The sequence below is a fragment of the Danio rerio genome, chromosome 12, assembly GCF_052040795.2.
Source record: "Danio rerio strain M-AB ecotype USA chromosome 12, GRCz13ab, whole genome shotgun sequence".
Taxonomy (NCBI): domain Eukaryota; kingdom Metazoa; phylum Chordata; class Actinopteri; order Cypriniformes; family Danionidae; genus Danio; species Danio rerio.
Window position 1 is genome coordinate 11,087,501 of NC_141032.1, and position 18,498 is coordinate 11,105,998.

At 35.6% G+C, this 18,498-nt stretch overlaps 2 protein-coding genes and 1 long non-coding RNA gene across 4 annotated transcripts in view; 2 read left to right on the forward strand and 1 right to left on the reverse strand.

The window, feature by feature from the left end:
* The window catches only part of crym (crystallin, mu), a 20,947-nt gene extending 17,328 nt beyond the window's left edge, over positions 1–3,619 (forward strand). The window contains 1 exon segment of the mRNA NM_001080687.3: positions 3,127–3,619. Coding sequence (NP_001074156.2) covers positions 3,127–3,191 — 65 coding nt within the window. The 3' untranslated portion in view covers positions 3,192–3,619.
* Positions 3,620–4,929: 1,310 nt separating this feature from the next.
* On the forward strand, positions 4,930–6,549 carry LOC147841290 (uncharacterized). Its single transcript, XR_015503915.1, has 2 exons — positions 4,930–5,413; positions 5,550–6,549. It is a non-coding gene; the product is annotated as an uncharacterized LOC147841290 (long non-coding RNA).
* Positions 6,083–17,452, reverse strand: rac1a (Rac family small GTPase 1a). Of its 2 annotated transcripts, none has more exons than XM_087274685.1 (6): positions 17,174–17,452; positions 15,430–16,426; positions 12,158–13,328; positions 11,231–11,293; positions 9,191–9,350; positions 6,083–7,194 (listed from the first exon to the last, which is right to left on the reverse strand). In XM_087274685.1, exons 3-6 carry the CDS (start codon positions 12,248–12,250, stop codon positions 7,064–7,066), a joined length of 447 nt encoding a protein of 148 aa, XP_087130811.1. In that variant the 5' UTR covers positions 12,251–13,328; positions 15,430–16,426; positions 17,174–17,452; the 3' UTR covers positions 6,083–7,063.
* Positions 17,453–18,498: the final 1,046 nt, after the last annotated feature.

Consider the following 18,498-nt stretch of genomic DNA (forward strand, 5'->3'; position numbering starts at 1 on the left):
TTCATTCATACTCCCCAAGTGGTAAAAAAAATAGATATTTTCAGCATTTTTTTTTTGTATGCTAAAAACTAATTTAAAAACTGTTAACAGTTTCAAAACAGACTGTAAATTACCATATTTATTTTAAAATAGAGACAATCTGGTAACACTTTATAATAACTACACACTATGAATCATTTATTAAGCATTAGCATCTTGTGAATTCATTATTTGTTAAGCGTTAATTCTACATTAATAAACGTTATAGTAAGCAGTTTATAACTGCAGCTACAAATGCTCTATTCTTGACTTAAGCACACTTATAATGTGCTTAATAATTGAATTTTCATACTTAACTAATGATTTATTTTTCATGACTAAATTAAGTATTGCATTGTTTACAAACCATTTGTATTTAAAGGTTTTTAAGATCATTCAGAATGAGTTAGTAAATGATTAATAAACTATTTAAATGAACATTTATATATTTTATTATTCAGGGATATAGTAATGGTTGCTATGTATGTTAGTAAATGCTTCATTATTAAGTCAACTTCATGAAGTTTTGTGAATTAAAGTGAAGACTATTCATGCTTTATAAATTCCTTATAAATGACTATTAAAGGCTCAATATCAAATGAACAATAAACGTTTGCAATCTTATCGGAAAAAGAAAATGACTGTAAACTTTAAACATCGCCCAACAACACGAGTGTCAAAATACAACATAAAACTGGACAAAACAACATCAATATAATAACTTAACAATACAATAATATGCGACGTTTAACCTGTATAGTCATTTTATTTTAGGTAAGGTTGCAAAGATTTATTTTTTATTTGAAGTACAGTTTCATTTGTGTATCTTTAAACGAATTGGTATGAATAAGTTGTGTCACTTTTCCTGTTTAGAATAGAACTGATTCATTCATTTTCACGGGACCCCGGAAACGACGTAGTGGAGGAAAAAAAATTGGCTGAATGAAAAAAAAAAAAAAAATGGGCGGGAGGAAAATATATATATTCACTTCACTCACGTAAACCCTCCTGTTTTTGCCGAAATTCTCCCTTGAACAACTACTTTGTAAATAATGTGATATTTAATTTAGTGATGAAAAATAAATCATTAACAAAGTATGAAAATACAATTATTAAGCAAATAGAGCATTTGTAGCTGCCGTTATAAACTGCTTACTAACGTTTATTAAAGTAGAGTTGATGCTTAACAGATAATGAATTCACTATATGCTAATGCTTAATAAATGATTTATAGTGTGTAGTTATTATAAAGGGTTACCGAAAATCTTACTAGAAAATGAAAATCTTTCCAAGCTGCTTGCAATTTCAGCTGAAAGCCTAGGATTCCTGCTTTGGCGCTGTCACAGTTCTTTTTTTATGATGAAATGCATTTTTGTGCAATCCAAATTTTGCCTCTCTAATCTTAAAAATGAAACAGTACTGTTTTTGTACAGTAAAATAGGCCTACTACATTTTAGTTTCTTATCACACATTATTTAGCGTATTCAAGACAGTGAAATGGTCATTGTAAAATCACACACTGATGTAGTCATTGATGTCATACTGATGAAAATGAATTCAGAAGGTGCTCATTTCTATAATAATCTGTTTTTAGGTTTTTAGGTCAGTGGATTATGAATGCAATATGTTTTCTGAATTACAATTGTTGTCAGAGGTTTATTGAAACAAGCTGATTTTGAGCCGTTTATGAATGTTGTTTTGGTCCGAGTGAGTTTAGGAGGGGAGCTGGCTGAACTGTTTGGTCTAGAGCGGTTGGCTCATGGTAACCTTTGATTTGGCCCACCATTCCTCAGAGAAGAGAGGAAGACTGATGTGGATGGTTTCAAGATTGTCATATCAAATTGAATGTAACGTTTGTTTGTTTTATTGTTAAAAGCTAACTGAAATGTTTCAGTTAAAGGGGGTAAATTCATTTTGTTTAAGTGAAGTTTATGTATAAACAAATTTCGAGAGGATCACGTGCTTATGATTGCTAGCAGCTGACCCGCATTATCTAATTCACTACGATCCAATCAGATGACTCCTAAACTACTATAAATACCCTGGGGTTTATTCCATTGCTATCTTCGTTTTGAAGAGTCCCCCCTTCCTCCCCTACTCCTCCTTCTTAGACGGGTGACACGGTGGCCCAGTGTGTAGCACTGTCGCCTCACAGCAAGAATGTCTCTGGTTCCTGGCTTTACCAAAACTAGCAGACATTTCTGTGTGGAGTTTGCACTTCTCCCCGTGCTCACGTGGGTTTCCCCCGGGTTCCTCCCACCGCCTAAAAACATGCAATTAAGTCAATTGAACAATCCAAATTGTCAACATAGACACGCTTCTAGTTAGTAATTAATTTCAAGAGCATTCACTTGCTACAGCAGGGGAGTTCTTGAGATCTACCTGAGCTCAAACTCCCCTCCCGCCTTGCAACGGGAGGAAGCCCTGGGCTCGAGGATCTCATGAGCTCAGAGCTCTCTCCCGGGACAGCATGCCAAACAAGCTTTTATAATTAATCATCAGCTAAGTGTGAAATCTTGAAATGTAGATACTGTTACTCAACAATGCATAGACTTAGATGAGCAAATCAAGTCCAAGGCAGATTCTGCTTGACTACAGTATTCAGCAGTTAACTCTGCTGGGGTATAAACATGATTATTTATTTATTTTTGTAATAATTTATAATGTAAAAAGTTATAGTGCGTTAGCTAAAACGATTTAAAGTTATGTTTTCTATTTGTTTTGAAATATTAGGAAATTACCCATGACAACTTTAATGCAATATAGTTTGGTATATTTACCTTCGCCCATAGCTTATTATGATATTTAGTTTTTGGCTCTTCATATGAAAAAGTTTTGGCAGCCCTGGTCTAGAGTCAGGTTGATATTGCACATTGTGAGAGCAGGTTTGAATAGGCGGCATCAGTACTGCACAATGCTTGTTAGTGGATGAACAAAGTAATATCGTGTGGTTCATGTATGCATGGACATTTTGTAAATTGTTTGCAGGGACAGTGAACAAATGATCATTGTCACATTTAGTGAATGCTTTTTATAAATCTGTCCTATGTCAGAGGAAATCGAGCTCTTTGTTTTGATTAGCTGGACATTTTGTATTTTTAACTGCAGGAATGGGGATCCAAGACGCTGTCTCAGCCAAACTTGTGTTGGAGAAGTTGAAGAGCGAACACTGAAGAACCGAAGGCACAACTTCCTCTGATCGTACAACTTTCCGCTGTGGATTCAATGATTACAAGAGCATAAACTGCACTTACTGTTATACTCTATAAAGAGATTGTGTAATCGAGTTTTAGTCTGAGAATAAAAAAAGTTAGTTTATTCCAGTCATTTAACCTGACCTCAGGACAGTGTAAGTGCTAAAAACACAGAGTTTAGCACTAAGATGTGATTAGTCTGGGACTAGCCTTGGTCTCTGAAGGTAAGAGCATCTAACTGAGCTGAGAAAGCGGGCCAGTAGACAGCTTTGTTTATTACTCTTGCAAACTACTCCAAGTCAAACTTTGTGACTTTATTTTTAAAGACATGAATTAAAAAAAAAAACATCTGTGTTAATGATTCAAGTATAGCCTGGGATTAACTTTAAATAAACCCAGAACTGAAATTGTGTTGATTACTGGACTTATTTTCTTAATCTAAAAGCACATGAAAATACATATTGGGTTGTCATCTAGAGAAGGACATGTGCTGCATCCAAAAATACTTCCCTACTACTGTGTACTCCACACAGCATAAGACAAAAGATTACTAATTCAAACGATGTATAGAGTATATACAGGAGTTACAGAAAGAAATTCAGTAACGTTACCTTTTAAGGCTGCATACATCAAGACCTCATCACCACTTCAGGTTTCAACCAGTAACATTGCTGACAATTTAACCTGCAGTATATTTACTAAATCCTGATTGCAAGAAGGGAATCCTAAACTAAAACTATTTGAAAACTGAATAACAATGTTAATCCAGCGGGTGGCGCCTTTACAGCAGCAGGAATAACAGCGTTTCCCTGGTTACTGCAGTAAATGAAGCAGCGTGATGTCAAATCTAGCAGGATTTTTTTTTTTATTTCAAACTACACAGCATCCTGATATTCAAAGATTCAATTCAGATATACTTCAGCATACTGCTACTGAATTTTAAAGCTTGTAAAATAGCATTTAAGACTTATTTTAGGATTTGTTTTTTGCATTTAAGGGCTTTAAATTTCTCTAAATTGATTAATCAATTTTTAATACTTTAAGACCTTGCGGACACCATTTACCTACTCAGGGGCCGGTTTTTCAAAAGTAATCCACTAGGATTTTGGATTAAACCCTTAGTTTGGGTTTTTCTGACCTTTTTTGTAGGATTTGGATCATTTTGATCCAAATAATCTGGATTAAACTGATCCCATCTGAAGCGTGGTTTCCCAATGCCCAAAATGTAATGAAAACTTAAATTTATCAAACACTACTACATTTGGATCATGTGGTATCTTACACCATATCCTATTTATTGATAAGGTTTTATTTGTATTTGTTCATCCGTCAGGCTATAGTGATTAGGTAGGCTTTAACGTACAGCAAAGTAGAAAAACGGAGTTTGGCATCATAAAATAATCCCCCAAATAGCTGTTAAATTGAACAAAAACAATAAATTTTATTCGGTCACTAATTGATATAGATGTGTGTGTGTATATATATATATATATATATATATATATATATATATATATATATATATATAAGAGACTGAGAGGGCAGAAGTACAACTTTGCAGAGGAACAACTGACTCTGATCGAACTGCAGCAAACCAAGGCCTGACTTGAGATCCACTTCCTAAAGACTATGCTTAGACAAGCTGGTCTCTCCACATCAGATGGGGAAGTCTGAAATTATTGTGGAGTTCTCAACATTGTCTTTTTTTTTTTTTTTTAATTCAACACATCTATATTTGGAACTTGTTATATATATCCCTAATGTAAAGTTTGTGTTGTAGGTCTCAGATGAGCGGACTGATGGAGGATGGAGTTTTTCTTTGTTTTTAGTTTATTTAAATGTGTTTTCATTTCAAATAAATATTACGTTATATTCACCCCACACTGGCTATTCTACTTGTTGCCCTTTGTAAAGTTTCACAAACTAATTTCGAGAGGAGCATGTGATATAATCGACTACAGCTGAACCTTATCTCTAATAATAAGCTAGCCTAATGCTATCATTCATTCATTCATTTTCTTGTCGGCTTAGTCCCTTTATTAATCCGGGGTTGCCACAGCGGAATGATTCGCCAACTTATCCAGCAAGTTTTTACACAGCGGATTCCCTTCCAGCCGCAATCCAACACTGGGAAACCTAATGCTATCAGCTCATTCTAAAACTACAATAAATATCCTGCCTAAACTTCATTCCTTATCTTTGTTTTTGGAACCCTTCTCCCTCCTCCTCTTTCATGATCAGGCAACACAGTGGCTCAGTGGTTAGCACTGCTGTCTCACAGCAGGAGTGCCACAGGTTCAAGTTCTAATTGAGCCAGTCGACACTCGCTGCGTGGAGTTTGCATGGGTTATCTCCGGTTTCCTCCCACAGTCTAAAAACATGTACATAACTTAATCGTAATAGTCACTAGCACTTTAACGCATACATAGCAAAAGGGGGCACTCGAGAAACACCTGATCTCGTGTCCCTCCTAATGCTCATTGAGCAGGTGGGAACCTTGGGCTCATCTATCTCCGAGCTCAGGGTTCCCTCCCGGGACGGCATGCCAAACCTGCAATCATAGTTGAGCATTATCTAAGTGTGAACTCTTGAAACATATCCATAGTTCTACATTGTGATTTCCTATCCTGTTTGAGCGCTGGTTATCCAGATTTAGTGATCCTGAAAAGTTCCCATCCAGATCAGATTGATCCAATGCGATGTTGCCTTGAAAAACTGGCTTAAAAAAATTATGACTAAATCTGGATCAATTTTATCCGGATTAAACCATTTAAAAAAGCAGGCCCAGGAGATAGTGATTTCAGACACAGCTCATGTTGTGGATAAGCTCATGATTAGGCCATTCATAGAAAACGAAAAGACAAAAGCCGTGTTTTTACATTTTTGTATTTTAGACACAAAGGTTAATACACTGTAGATTTAGTGGAGACAGTAAAAGCATGAATAAATGAAGCATTTCAATCGTCATTACTGCACTGTCAAAATTGAACACTCCATGTGGCTAATCACAACCACCGGATCATGTGTGAAGATCAATTAGAGATTTAATACTTGATGACCCTAACAATTACTGTTATCAAGTATACAGTAGAGATGTTTCTGTAGTCTAAATACAACACTGGGACTGTAAAAGTGGATAAAACACTGCCAGACTCCTCCAATAGACAGACTAAAATACAGAGAGAGTTTACACATGACATGTCTTCTTAAATTCAGATACAGTAGTGAAAATATGCTATACGCTTGACAAAACAAAGCTGTTATATGTATTTAACTAGGTTTGTTTCTTATACACTTAAAGAAAAATAAAGTCTCTAGCATGGGGGAAAAAAAAAAAGTGTTTCTTCAACTTTCCTCTTGTAAAATAGTTCCTTCAGTATTACTGCAATCTGTCTCGACAACTGCCCCCCTTCCCAAGTGCTCAAGGAAAACGAGAGCGTTAGTGTGAGCAAACTGAGATGCAGGTTTAACTTTTGGCAATTTTTCATTCTCTACAAAAACGCAGATTGTAAACAAAACACGTGGGCTCACAAAGAAGGAGAAAGAGAAAAGGAGTATGTAGTTTCCTAACATCAAAATGAAGGGAAAAGAAAGAAGGTCATTAGAAGGCAGCAGGAATTTCTTAGTGTACATTGGGAAATGACTATGGATGCCGCTCTTCATCTCTCAAAGTAAATACTCTGGCATCTTAACAGCTAGTTAGTGGCGTAATTATAATTACAATTCAAGAGAGAGAGAGAGAAAGAGAAATATCTGTATGCATACACCATTTCAATTCCCGTCATCCTCGCTTCCATTGTTCTTCTCTCAGGTGAGCTCAGATTGCAGTTGGTGCTGTGGGCGCAGTCAGTTCACAGAAGGAGACATCTTCTCCTCCTCCTCTTCACCGGAGGTGGACACAGCACTGCACGGATGGCTTCATCGAACACAGTTTTAAGGCCGCGTTGGGTTAAGGCAGAGCACTCCAGGTACTTCACAGCTCCTGGGGCCAAAAAAAAATATATTTTTTTTTTTACTTTTTACATAAGATTTTGTAAAAAAAATAATAATAATAATATTAAAAAAAATATATATATATAAATTTTTGCAGAACAACCCCTTCCCCAAAAATATAACCCCTTACAGATGGAAGAGTATGTAAAAAAGCTGAAATTATGATAATGACTTTATATAAAAATAAATAAATAATAATAATTAAAAGAAAATAAGTAAAATAATTAAAAAGGTATTGCCATCAATTACTTTTCAGGGGATACATTTCTAAATGAAGTTAGGTCACCTCCAATTACAGCGATGATGGGTTAAGTATCCTCTAAATATTCATATCTAAATATGTCGTAATACTTTTCAACCTCTTCAAAAAGAAAAAAAAAAAATCTCAGTTTTTATTTGTAGACATGCTGTCCTTTTTTTCCATTATATAGACCTGTTTAAGTCTCTGAATACACTGAGCCACCTTTGGAGAACCTTCTTACATCCAAAATACTGCCATTATTTTTGCATAAAAATCTTTTTTTTTTTGCAACAATTAATGATGGCCTTAGGATAAATCCGGTTTCTTTATTAAACATTTCTTTGTACAGTGCTTCCAGAAAGCACAACTGCATCGAGGGGTATTTCCATATCTAATATCTTACCCATTTCTTTTAACATTTTTCACATTTAGGACAGTCCAAACAAACATGGGTATGATCTCCAATTTTACCACATTCCTTCCAACATAAAGCAACAGATGGTTCTTTTTACATTTGGATTACATTACAAAAGGAGTATTAAAAGTACCTAATTTGTACCTTCCAATCAAATTCTTTCCATAATTGAATATTAATTCCTTTATGACATCCCTCACACAACTCAATCCAGACCTCATCCTTAATTATGGCATTTAGTTCTAGTTCCTATTTTCCTTAAACATGATCTGTATTTTGTACAGTATTAGTTACTAATCTTTTGTATGAATGAGATGTGTTTTTAGCTGGAATGTTTTTTTCCTGCAATATTTATAAAGTATTCTTCCATTTTATTTGGTTCTTGCATGACTAGAGCTTTTACTTTATGGTTTGTAATGTGATGTCTTATTTGGAATAACCTATACATATCTTTCGGTGAAATATTAAATTGTTCTTGGCTGCTTTTTAAATGCATCTCCAAATGTATGCATTTCACAGTCCCAAAAACACCATTGTGTACAAGTGTATATAAATGCCCCTAAAATACAACTTTAGTCACACAGCTTAATTGATTGTATTTAAGACACAATAACAGAATTCACAAAGTTTACTTCAGGTTTTGTAACATAGCAGATGCTGAATGATTTCAATTACTGAACTAATGAGGGTGGTGCAAAAAGAAATGGAAAGCCCAGACAGTAGCTGAAATCTCTCAGTAGCTAGAAAATAACTTTGCTCCTTGTCAGTGTAAATGGCACAGCCAAGGACCTCTTTGTCGTCTTCCGGAAAAGAAAATAAAGCTGCTAGAATGTTAAGCCAATTGATAAGAACTAAAGATCAGATTTCATAAGAGACCAACAGAACCATTGAGACTTCATTATAACCTTCTCCTTGTGTCATTTCACGGTTATTACAACAATGTTTTTCTGAACTTTAGTTTATTTGTTATCAGCTCCTTAAGAAAAAAATTAGGTAGATCATGACATGTTCAATACTCTTTTTAACTGCTGTATTTATGCAGGCGTTTTTGGTTGTTTATTCAATTCAATTAATATTTATATCTTTAGCGCTTTTACAATGTATATTGTGTCGAAGCAGCTAAACATAGAAGTTCAAGTAAATTGAAACTAGTTAGTTCAGTTCAGTGTGGTTTAAATTTCACTGCTGAAAATCCAAACACTGAAGAGCAAATTTATTGGTCAAGTTCTCTGAAAACAGTATACACTAAAAGACAGGTAAATTAAAATCAGATGTATTAAAGCAATAACACAACTTTTAAAAGCGGTGCATTTAAATGAAAGTGCTGACCTATTTCTTTGGCCATAGCAAGGCCTTGAGGGTAGGTGATGGGAGTGAGTTTCTTCTCCTTTAACTTTTCGATGGTGTCCTTGTCATCTCGCAAATCAAGCTTAGTCCCAACAAGAATTATTGGAGTGTTAGGGCAATGATGTCTGACCTCCGGATACCACTGTTGGAGAAGACAAAACGTGAGTTTTGCTTAATGCAAAGCCAATCTATGCAAACAAAAAATAAAATGCACACTACACATTTTCAAACCAAACCCATGTTTTACCTGTAGATAAACAGCACAACCTACCCACTAGTGCAAGCAGTGACTAACAGCAATTATCATTTCACCCTTTGAAACAGACCTTGCTAGACATTTTGCAGATGCAGAAGATTAAAAAGAGCTCTCATCTCCTTAACTGCAGCATCAACACCCTATTTTGAGTCTTTAGATCAACATTTGCACAATAGCTCCCGCCAGACAGACTATTTTTACAGCCTGTTCCTCTTTTCCATTAAGTCAGGGTCTCTGCAGATATCATAATGTCAAATTTAAGACCTTTTAAGACTATTAAGTATTAAATATCAAAAACACGCGAGAGAAAATGTAAAAGCACAAAATTAGGGGTAAAATAAAGTTATTTAAATTGAACAGTAGTAAAGTCAGGTTAAATGCACCATTCATCTTAATGCAGATTTATACTTTCACCTGGCACCGCATTGCACAACTCCCGAAACGGATTAAGGCTTTTATACTTGACACGTTCACCATTGAGATATTTTTTTTTTAAATGACAGGGGGCGGTCCAAAAAAACAGAAAGTAAAATCAGACGAATAAAAAGATAATCATTATCATTGAAGATGTTTTTGGGGGCCTCTTTTTAGTTTTAACAAACTTATCCCTCAGAGTTTTTCCAAAGTTTTACAAAAACTGTCGTTCTTTCCCATGGCTGTTGCAATTTCTAGCCAATAATTATTGGTCATTCTGCCAAGCAGAAATGTAACTGTAATAGAAAATAGGTATAACTTGATTAGGCATTATAGCTTACTGTACTATTCACTCTTCAAATAAATCCAACAATCAATCCCATTTTATCACTAATATAAAGTGAACCAGTGTCTGCTGTACAGTGTTTTGTAAAGTACAGTAAAGTACTTCAATTACTCTGTTGTGGTAATACTATAGTTGCTATGGTAACACAACAAGTGTATTAAAAACAAACTACCCGGTGCTTTATTTTTATTTTTTACAATATAGGATATATTTTTCTACAATTCAACACTTTACTGTAGTAAAACTACACTGCATTACATTTTATCAGTTCACTATTCTTAATACTACAGTATGCTGAAGCATCTCTGGAAAAGCACAAAAGGAGTCAGACAGAGTGAGAGCAGATCATTCGCACATGAGCAGCCAGTGTTTTAAGAGCTCACAAGTAGTTTTGTCCATGAACAAAGTAAACTGGCGCGTGAGCAGAGATTCGCTCTCTCGTATTACAGCGCTCCCAACTTATAAAACTTGCAACATTTGTCAGTGAAATAACGGCATACTCTGCCAGCCGAAATCTTGTCGCGCGCACACTCAAAGCGAACTTCCGCAAACACAGCGATGATGTCACATTCGCAGCGCGCATAGATATATACACACATATATCCAAGTATATAGGTATATATATCTATGCGCCACACACACTGAGTTTAATATCAGAAAGCGGATTGGCTATTGCAAGTTGACTTTTTTGTAGTTGTAATAACACAAATTACAATTGGACTAATGAAATAAAGAACTACAACACCCCAAAAACCTAGCAACAGCAACTACAAGAATTTAAATAAGCATTAGATGTAGCGTTAAATGGACATCGCAAAAATAAGACCTGTGCAAAAATATTTAAGACATAGAAAAGCAAATTTAAGACTTTTTAAAGCCATAAATTTCGATTTTTTAAATTTAGGACTTTAATACTTTAAGACCCCCGCGGGGACCCTGTAAGTGTATTCATTTCGAAAGTCGCCTACTTTGATTAAAAGCTTAAAATATTCAGCATTTTGCTTACCTTTGCACGGACGTTTTCAAATGAGGCCGGACTCACAAGAGAGAAGCAGATCAGGAACACATCCTACACAAATGAAAAACACAATCAGACAAATCTCTCCTTCTGTTCAGCTTTTCTTAAGAATTATTAAACTATTCAGTAAAAGCACAGCACTGGCTAGCCTGCTGCATTAATGAACTGTAAATTGACTCCACTTGTTTCCCTGAGTGAAACAGAGCCACAGAAACACAGAGAGGTTTGTGCCTGAATGACAATGACAAACAATTGAGTCATTCACACCCGCAGCCTTAGACAACAGAGCTGCCATTAATGCTCATTTAAGAAATCACTGCAACTTACCAGCAATTCAGCCATGAACATGACCGTTTATTGCGTTTCCAAAAACAGTATGTCACCAAACCAGTTATGATAACCTCTGCTCACAATGACTCACAGTCAGTTAATTACTACCTTTAAAAAAATCCTAAGTAAGGTAGCTCTGATGAAACCTCCAATAAAAATCTTATTTATTAAACATCATTGGCTTAAATGTTGTGATACACATTTAGGATTGATATAAATAATTCAACAATAATATATCAGAACATGATTTTGACTGATATTAAAAGTTGCTGAATAATTGCTGTGACTTTGTATTAGTTCTAAAAAAAGAATGTACACGATGTAGAATTATTTAAGCAACAAAGAATTTGACTGTTTATGCTTTTGGGAGAGCATGCAGATTTAATGACTTTCAATCACAATTTTTCATTTTTTTCCCCAATTACATTTGTCATCATTTAGATTTTAAATGTATGCTTGTGAAAGTTAAATAATTCAAAAAGAAATGGAAAACAATTAAAACACCAATAATAACTGAACTTAATTTTTAAACAAAATGTTAATTTATATCATATATTAAAAGTAACATCTGTATTAGCTTGTTACCGTCTGAGGGTAGGAAAGCGGTCGAAGCCTGTCATAATCCTCTTGTCCTGCTGTATCCCACAATCCCAGGTTTACTGGTTTCCCATCGACCATCACATTTGCAGAATAATTATCAAACCTAAAAGAAAATTAATAGTTAATAAATTAAATCAGCACAAAATGCAGCTTGCCGATATCCATGAGTGAAACCGGTTTAGCAGAGGGATTGGTTTTGAGAAATTGCCACTAGCCATAAAATCAAACAAAGGGCGAGAGGGGATGAAAAGTTTAAACTAAAGAGTCATAAATCACATTTCTCTCTCCCTATGAAGTAAACAATGAAAACAGTAATATGATTCATACATTTGTTGAGGAAATTGGTTATTTTGGCATTTAACCAATTTCATTCTTATATTTTGAAAAGCAAAATTGAAGCAACCTCCTGAGACATGAAGCCAACGTGTAAATTCAGTGTTGGTTGGCTGCCTTTACAAAGTGAGCGTTTATTAATGAGAAAGAGCTGGTTCAATCCAATCACCACAATAATAAATGAGGTTAATGAATGGGTGCTCTGGTTGTTCAGCTACAATCATGATGCAACAAACGCAGGTCAAAAGGGAACAATGAAGCAGTCAGGTTTCATTTCTTTAACATTTGCAGATAATATGAATAATCAGATACAGTTTAAGTCAGAATTATTAGTCCCCCTGAATTATTTTTCCCCTCTGTTTTCGGTTTAAACACAATAGTTTTATTAACTAATTTCTAATAACTGATTTATTTTATCTTTGCCATGATGACAATAAATAATATTTGACTACATATTTTTCAAGACACTTCTATAAAGCTTAAAGTGCCATTTAAAGGCTTAACTAGGTTAACTAGGCAGGTTAGGGTTTTTAGGCAAGTTATTGTATAACGATGGTTTGTTCTGTAGGCATTCGAGAAAAACATTAGCCTGAAGTGGCTAATAATTTTTCCTTAAAATGGTCTTTAAATGTAAAACTGCTTTTATTCTAGTTTAAATTAAACAAATTAGACTTTCTCCAAAAGAATAAATATTATCATACATGCTGTGAAAATTTTCTTGCTCTGTTAAACATAATTTGGGAAATATTTAAAAAAAAGAGAGAAAAATATTCAAAGGGGGCTAATAATTCTGACTTCAACTGTATATTTGCATGACAGAATCCTTCCGTGGTGAGTGAAGTACTGTAAAAATGGTATGCAATCACTGCTTTATTATGGTTTGTATTAGAGATGCGCGGATGGGCTATTATTTCATCCGCAACCGCATGACAAAATTCATCATCCGTCCGCCATCCATCCGCAGTAACATTTTTGACCAATTTTTAAAACCGCACCCGCCCGCCATCTGCTGATTGGGCTCTTTATTTGAATGGCGTATTCCTTTTTATTATTAAATGAATGTTTCTTTATTGATTATTATAGAATAGAGAATGACTTTAATGTAGACATGCAGTTAATCCAAACGTGCAAGTCATTAATTGACGACGCTTTGAAGTGACGCTAAAGATAAGAGGACGTGTCTTTTCACTTGATTCGATTCCTCGGAGTCTTTTCCTTGCGTCCTTCCCTCGTAACGTTATCCCGGTGGGGTGGAAACACGGGAAAGAAAGCAAGGAAAGGAAACGAGGATGCACAAATAAGAAATGAGAAGCACCCGAGCTCTCAGAATATCAGCAGTGAACTCCGTCTCCAATCGGCGCACAGGGACAAAAGTAAATAAATAGCCTAAATTAAACGCACTGTACTATACAACTTTTTTTATTGTAGCCTAATAGAAAACGCATTGACACATCATTTCAACATGCTGCTATTTAGCCTTCTAATAAATTCCTATTTCACTTTATTTTTTAGTAAATAGATAGAATAATAAGTCATTTACATTATAGCCTAATAATATTTACATTTGTAGTTGTCCATAGCAACCCCAAAACCTGATTGCCTTGCACATCTTATTAATGGGCACAGTTTTTCGACTATTTATTTATTTATTTTTTTATTTTTTGCTGTGGATGTTATTGAGCTTGTAGAAATCGGAAACAACACCAGTTCTGCGACACAGATGAACCTTTATTGATATATCTATTAGACAATACCTATTTTATATGCCAAAAGAAACAACAGGCAGTAAAAAATATTAACATAAATATCTTAATGTAGGCATAGGCTATAGTCGCATGCTTTGGCAAACAGTTGAAAAACGTCATATCGTGCCTAAGCCTTGTAGGCTCAGTCACCCCCACAATTAGAAATTAAATTAGAAAAATAGATATGCCATCCCTCTTTGAGCGAACATAAAGTCTGACCAGGCTAAAGTGCATGTATGACAAGTGCCCCAATAACCCATGGAGGATCATCCCCATTCCACTCAAACTTGAAGCATAACGAAATACTACGCCATTAAAGTTGCGACAAAGAAATTCTGGCAAAATAACATTAGCCTCGGAACGTAAAAGCGAGGCCAACATGTCTAGAATAGAATAGACCAATATGAACGTAAAATTATCAGCTGACCGAACTCAAAAGTTTATATTGAACATATGTGTAGCCTAAATAACATAGGCTAATTGGTTTAATATGCCTGACCTTAGGTCTAGTTTGATTTTTTCTTGGCACAATGCAGGAATAAAATAGCATTTACAGTGTCAGGATTCAGACGGGAGCGCCTGCATAGCCACTATAATGCGCCCTGCTGCACTGAAGGAGCGCTCGCTCGCAGCACTTGTTGCTGAAATGCATAGAATTCTCTTGGAAAGTCGTGGGAATGCCTGGCCTTATTTCTCCCAAAATGAGAGCAGATTTTCCTCTGCTGATCCGTCTATACGGAAGTTTGTAGAGGAATACTTCTGTACTTCATCCAGAATTAGTTTATCCGATTCCTCCTCCCATTCTGTGAAGTCAGTCCTAGGCTTTTTCGTTGGTGCGCCAGCTATGCCTAAAACAGTACAACCGCCCGCCACACGCCCGAATTTAATTAAAATATTATTTTTTCGTAATGTCATCCGCCCGATCCGCGGTTTATCCGCGGAGTCCGCGGCTATAACCGCCAACCGTGCATCTCTAGTTTGTATGTGTGCAGCACTAGTATTTCTGCAACAGCGCAGAAAGTACATGTGTTCATGCACAGCTTTAGTCTTGAGGGGATGAGACAGCCAAAATTGGAAAAATAGGAATAAGATTCTTGTTCCACTTTAAAGTTGACAAGTTCACTCAAACCAAAACTTTGTTCCAAGTAGTTTGTGCACTATAGTAAGCATGCAGTGCACATAAAGGTAATTATCAGAACAGTACACAATTAAACTAACCCATTTTTGTGCAGAAGCACAATGTATACAGAGCTCACACTTAGCTTTGAATAATTTCTAAACTGTACTGTTTCAGTCAGAAAAGAAATTGAGACAGAAATAGTTTTTCGCAAAGACCACAAATCAACAGCTAGCTGCAGATGAACATTTGAGTTAAGGAATTATAAATGCCCTCAAATAAATTATGGGGTTAAGAATCCCCCCCACAAATGTTTACATTGCATTTCAAGTGTGTGTGTTTAAGCTCACCACCAAACAGAGTGGGCTCAAGATTTACAGATAATAGACCCAGAACATTTAACATTTTTTTAAAAACTGAGGTATTTTTGCTTTATTTTACCAAAGAGATAAATCAAGTTTTATTTAATAATTTTATGGCCAAGAAAAAACAAAGTTAATCACAACATCACAAAAATTGATCTATAGCAATGTAATGATGAGAATCTGATGACTAAAGCTCCACTAAAGTGCCTTGGAATGTGTAGCTTTGTGCTGTAGGAACTACAACTGAAACCTGAAGAGAGGGCGACACCTATAAAGCAGCCACACCCCTTCTTAAAAAATAGCCAATTGGCACATATGATCTGCTCTGTGCTATCATGTATCCGGATCAGAGCAGCCCCCATATGCGACAGTTCGCATGACATTACAGTAAAATCAAACTCCAGTCACTGCAAAATTTCCATTGTACTCCATATATAGAGCACGCTGTGTCTTTCACCATCTAGCAAACTTTAACTACGCAAAATAAAAAGGCAATAATAATACTAAGCTTTTTAATTATCTACATTTGTGTTTCACAGTGGTAATGTGAGGCCAGGAAACAAGGTAATTTTGTGTGAACTGTTCCTTTAAGAAGCTCAGGGTAAGAGAGAGGTCAGCTTACACAGTGGGAATGTATTCCCCAGGAAAAGCATTGGTGGTGTAGCTGATCAGAAGGCATGTTTTTCCCACAGCCCTGGAAGAAGAAAAAAATATATATATATATATATAAACACTTCATTGAATAAATTCAGTGACACATCTGATGATGCAATCTCGTATTTACTTATCCAACAAAGCATTTCTGTACTAAGAATGTGCAAATAATTATCATAACATGACATCCTTTAAATATAACGAGCCAGTTTCTCATATGTATCACAATAATGGGTTTGGTTAATGTCGGCATTAGTCACTGGCACTGCAGAATTTCACTGTAACGTGACGTAACGTCAGGGCTGAGAAACTCAGGGAAGAGCCAGTTTACCAACACTGGAAAACCGCTTCTGTGTCAGTCTGCAAACACTCGGATATTTAGAAGCTTAGGGTGAAGTTATTCAAAACAATTCATCAAACAACTGTAACAATTGGTAAGGTAAAACGACCAGAAAATGGCTAATTTACCAATATTAAGACAAATAACGTTAAAACACTTAAGTTTGTAAACATGTGGGTATTTATTAACTTGGTTTGTTTTATAATTCATTCACTTTACGCAGCCAAAAAAACTGAACGTAGAAAACCGAAATTTAAAGAGCAACGTGTGTTTGTGTGTGAAGAGACGCCTTTTAAACATCTACAAAGACCGCACAAAAGTTCCCAAATCAAAGGCCCACAAGTTATCCAATCTCCAAACACTTGAATGCGATTCAAGAAGCGACCGAAACATGTACAACTTTATTCTAAAACCAATAAAGTACTTAAAAAAGAGAGTAAAACTCACCCGTCCCCGACGACCACACACTTTATGGCCTGCATCTGTGTTCGTTTAGCACGCTATCCCGCTAGCTGTATCTGTGAATGAATCAATAAAAGCTGCTGTGCCAGAGACACCCGCCCTCACAATTCAACACGCAAAACAAGAGCGGAGTCGATAGAAGTCGACAGAAAATGAGGAATTTCGCTCAAACTCGACGGAGAAAAGTTAGCTGGAATCCTGCATTCCGGCGCATTTACTGCCGCTGCTTCCAGTTAAACAAACAGCCACCACCCAAAAAATCTCAGATCCCGGTCCGCACGCACACACATATATATCCCGTCCCGTCCCGAACAATAAACAGACTCTCTGCTGCCTCCTGATGGACTGGAGAAGAGCTGCGTTCAGCCTAAAAAAACAGGGGCATTTCTAGGTCAGCAGGTAAACAGTGCTGGCTAGATAACTTACTAAACTAATATATTCTGCCCAACGGATTATTTTTGAGTTATTTTTATTATGTAGACTACATTTTTAACAAAACACAGAAAAAAGTAGAAGTGTGTGACATACTTGCATATCCAGTTTTTAATAAATATCATGTAATCCATATAAATTTTGTCTCATTATAAGTATTTTAAATCGTAACGTAATTATATTAAAAATGCAATAAATATATTTATTATAACACTTAAAATGAGAACACTATCCAAAACTTTCATGTCTTTTATTTTAAAGTTTGATAATATTACAAGCTTTAAAAAAATGAGTTTGTGTTTAGACCGCTTCAACTGTTTGCTCAAATATACTAGATTTCAGGGTCTGGTTTGAGATTGTACATCAATAAAAATATTACGATCCAAACTGGTTTTGTTGTTGATATTTTTACAAAACAAATGAAATTAAATTTTCCTGTAATGTAACTTGCTGAGAATCTGTCTGAACAGTGTGACAGATTACCTTCATTAAACGCAGATATTTAAATGCTAACATGAAAATGTATTTAATTTCTTGGTTATATTATTATAGCTTCTAGTAATCACTGTGGGAATCAATAAAATACAACGATGACAAAGGTGTCATACATTCATTTTCTTTTCAGCTTAGTCCCTTTATTAATCTGGAACCGTCAACCTATCCAGCATGTTTTTACACAGCGGATGCCCTTCCAGCTGCAACCCATCACTAGGAAACATCCATACACTACGGACAATTTAGCCTACCCAATTCACCTACAGCGCATGTCTTTAAACTGTCAGGGAAACCGGAGCACCCAGAGGAAACCCACGCGAACAGAGGGAGAACATGCAAACTCCATACAAAAACTGACCCAGCCAAGGCTCGAACCAAGGCGA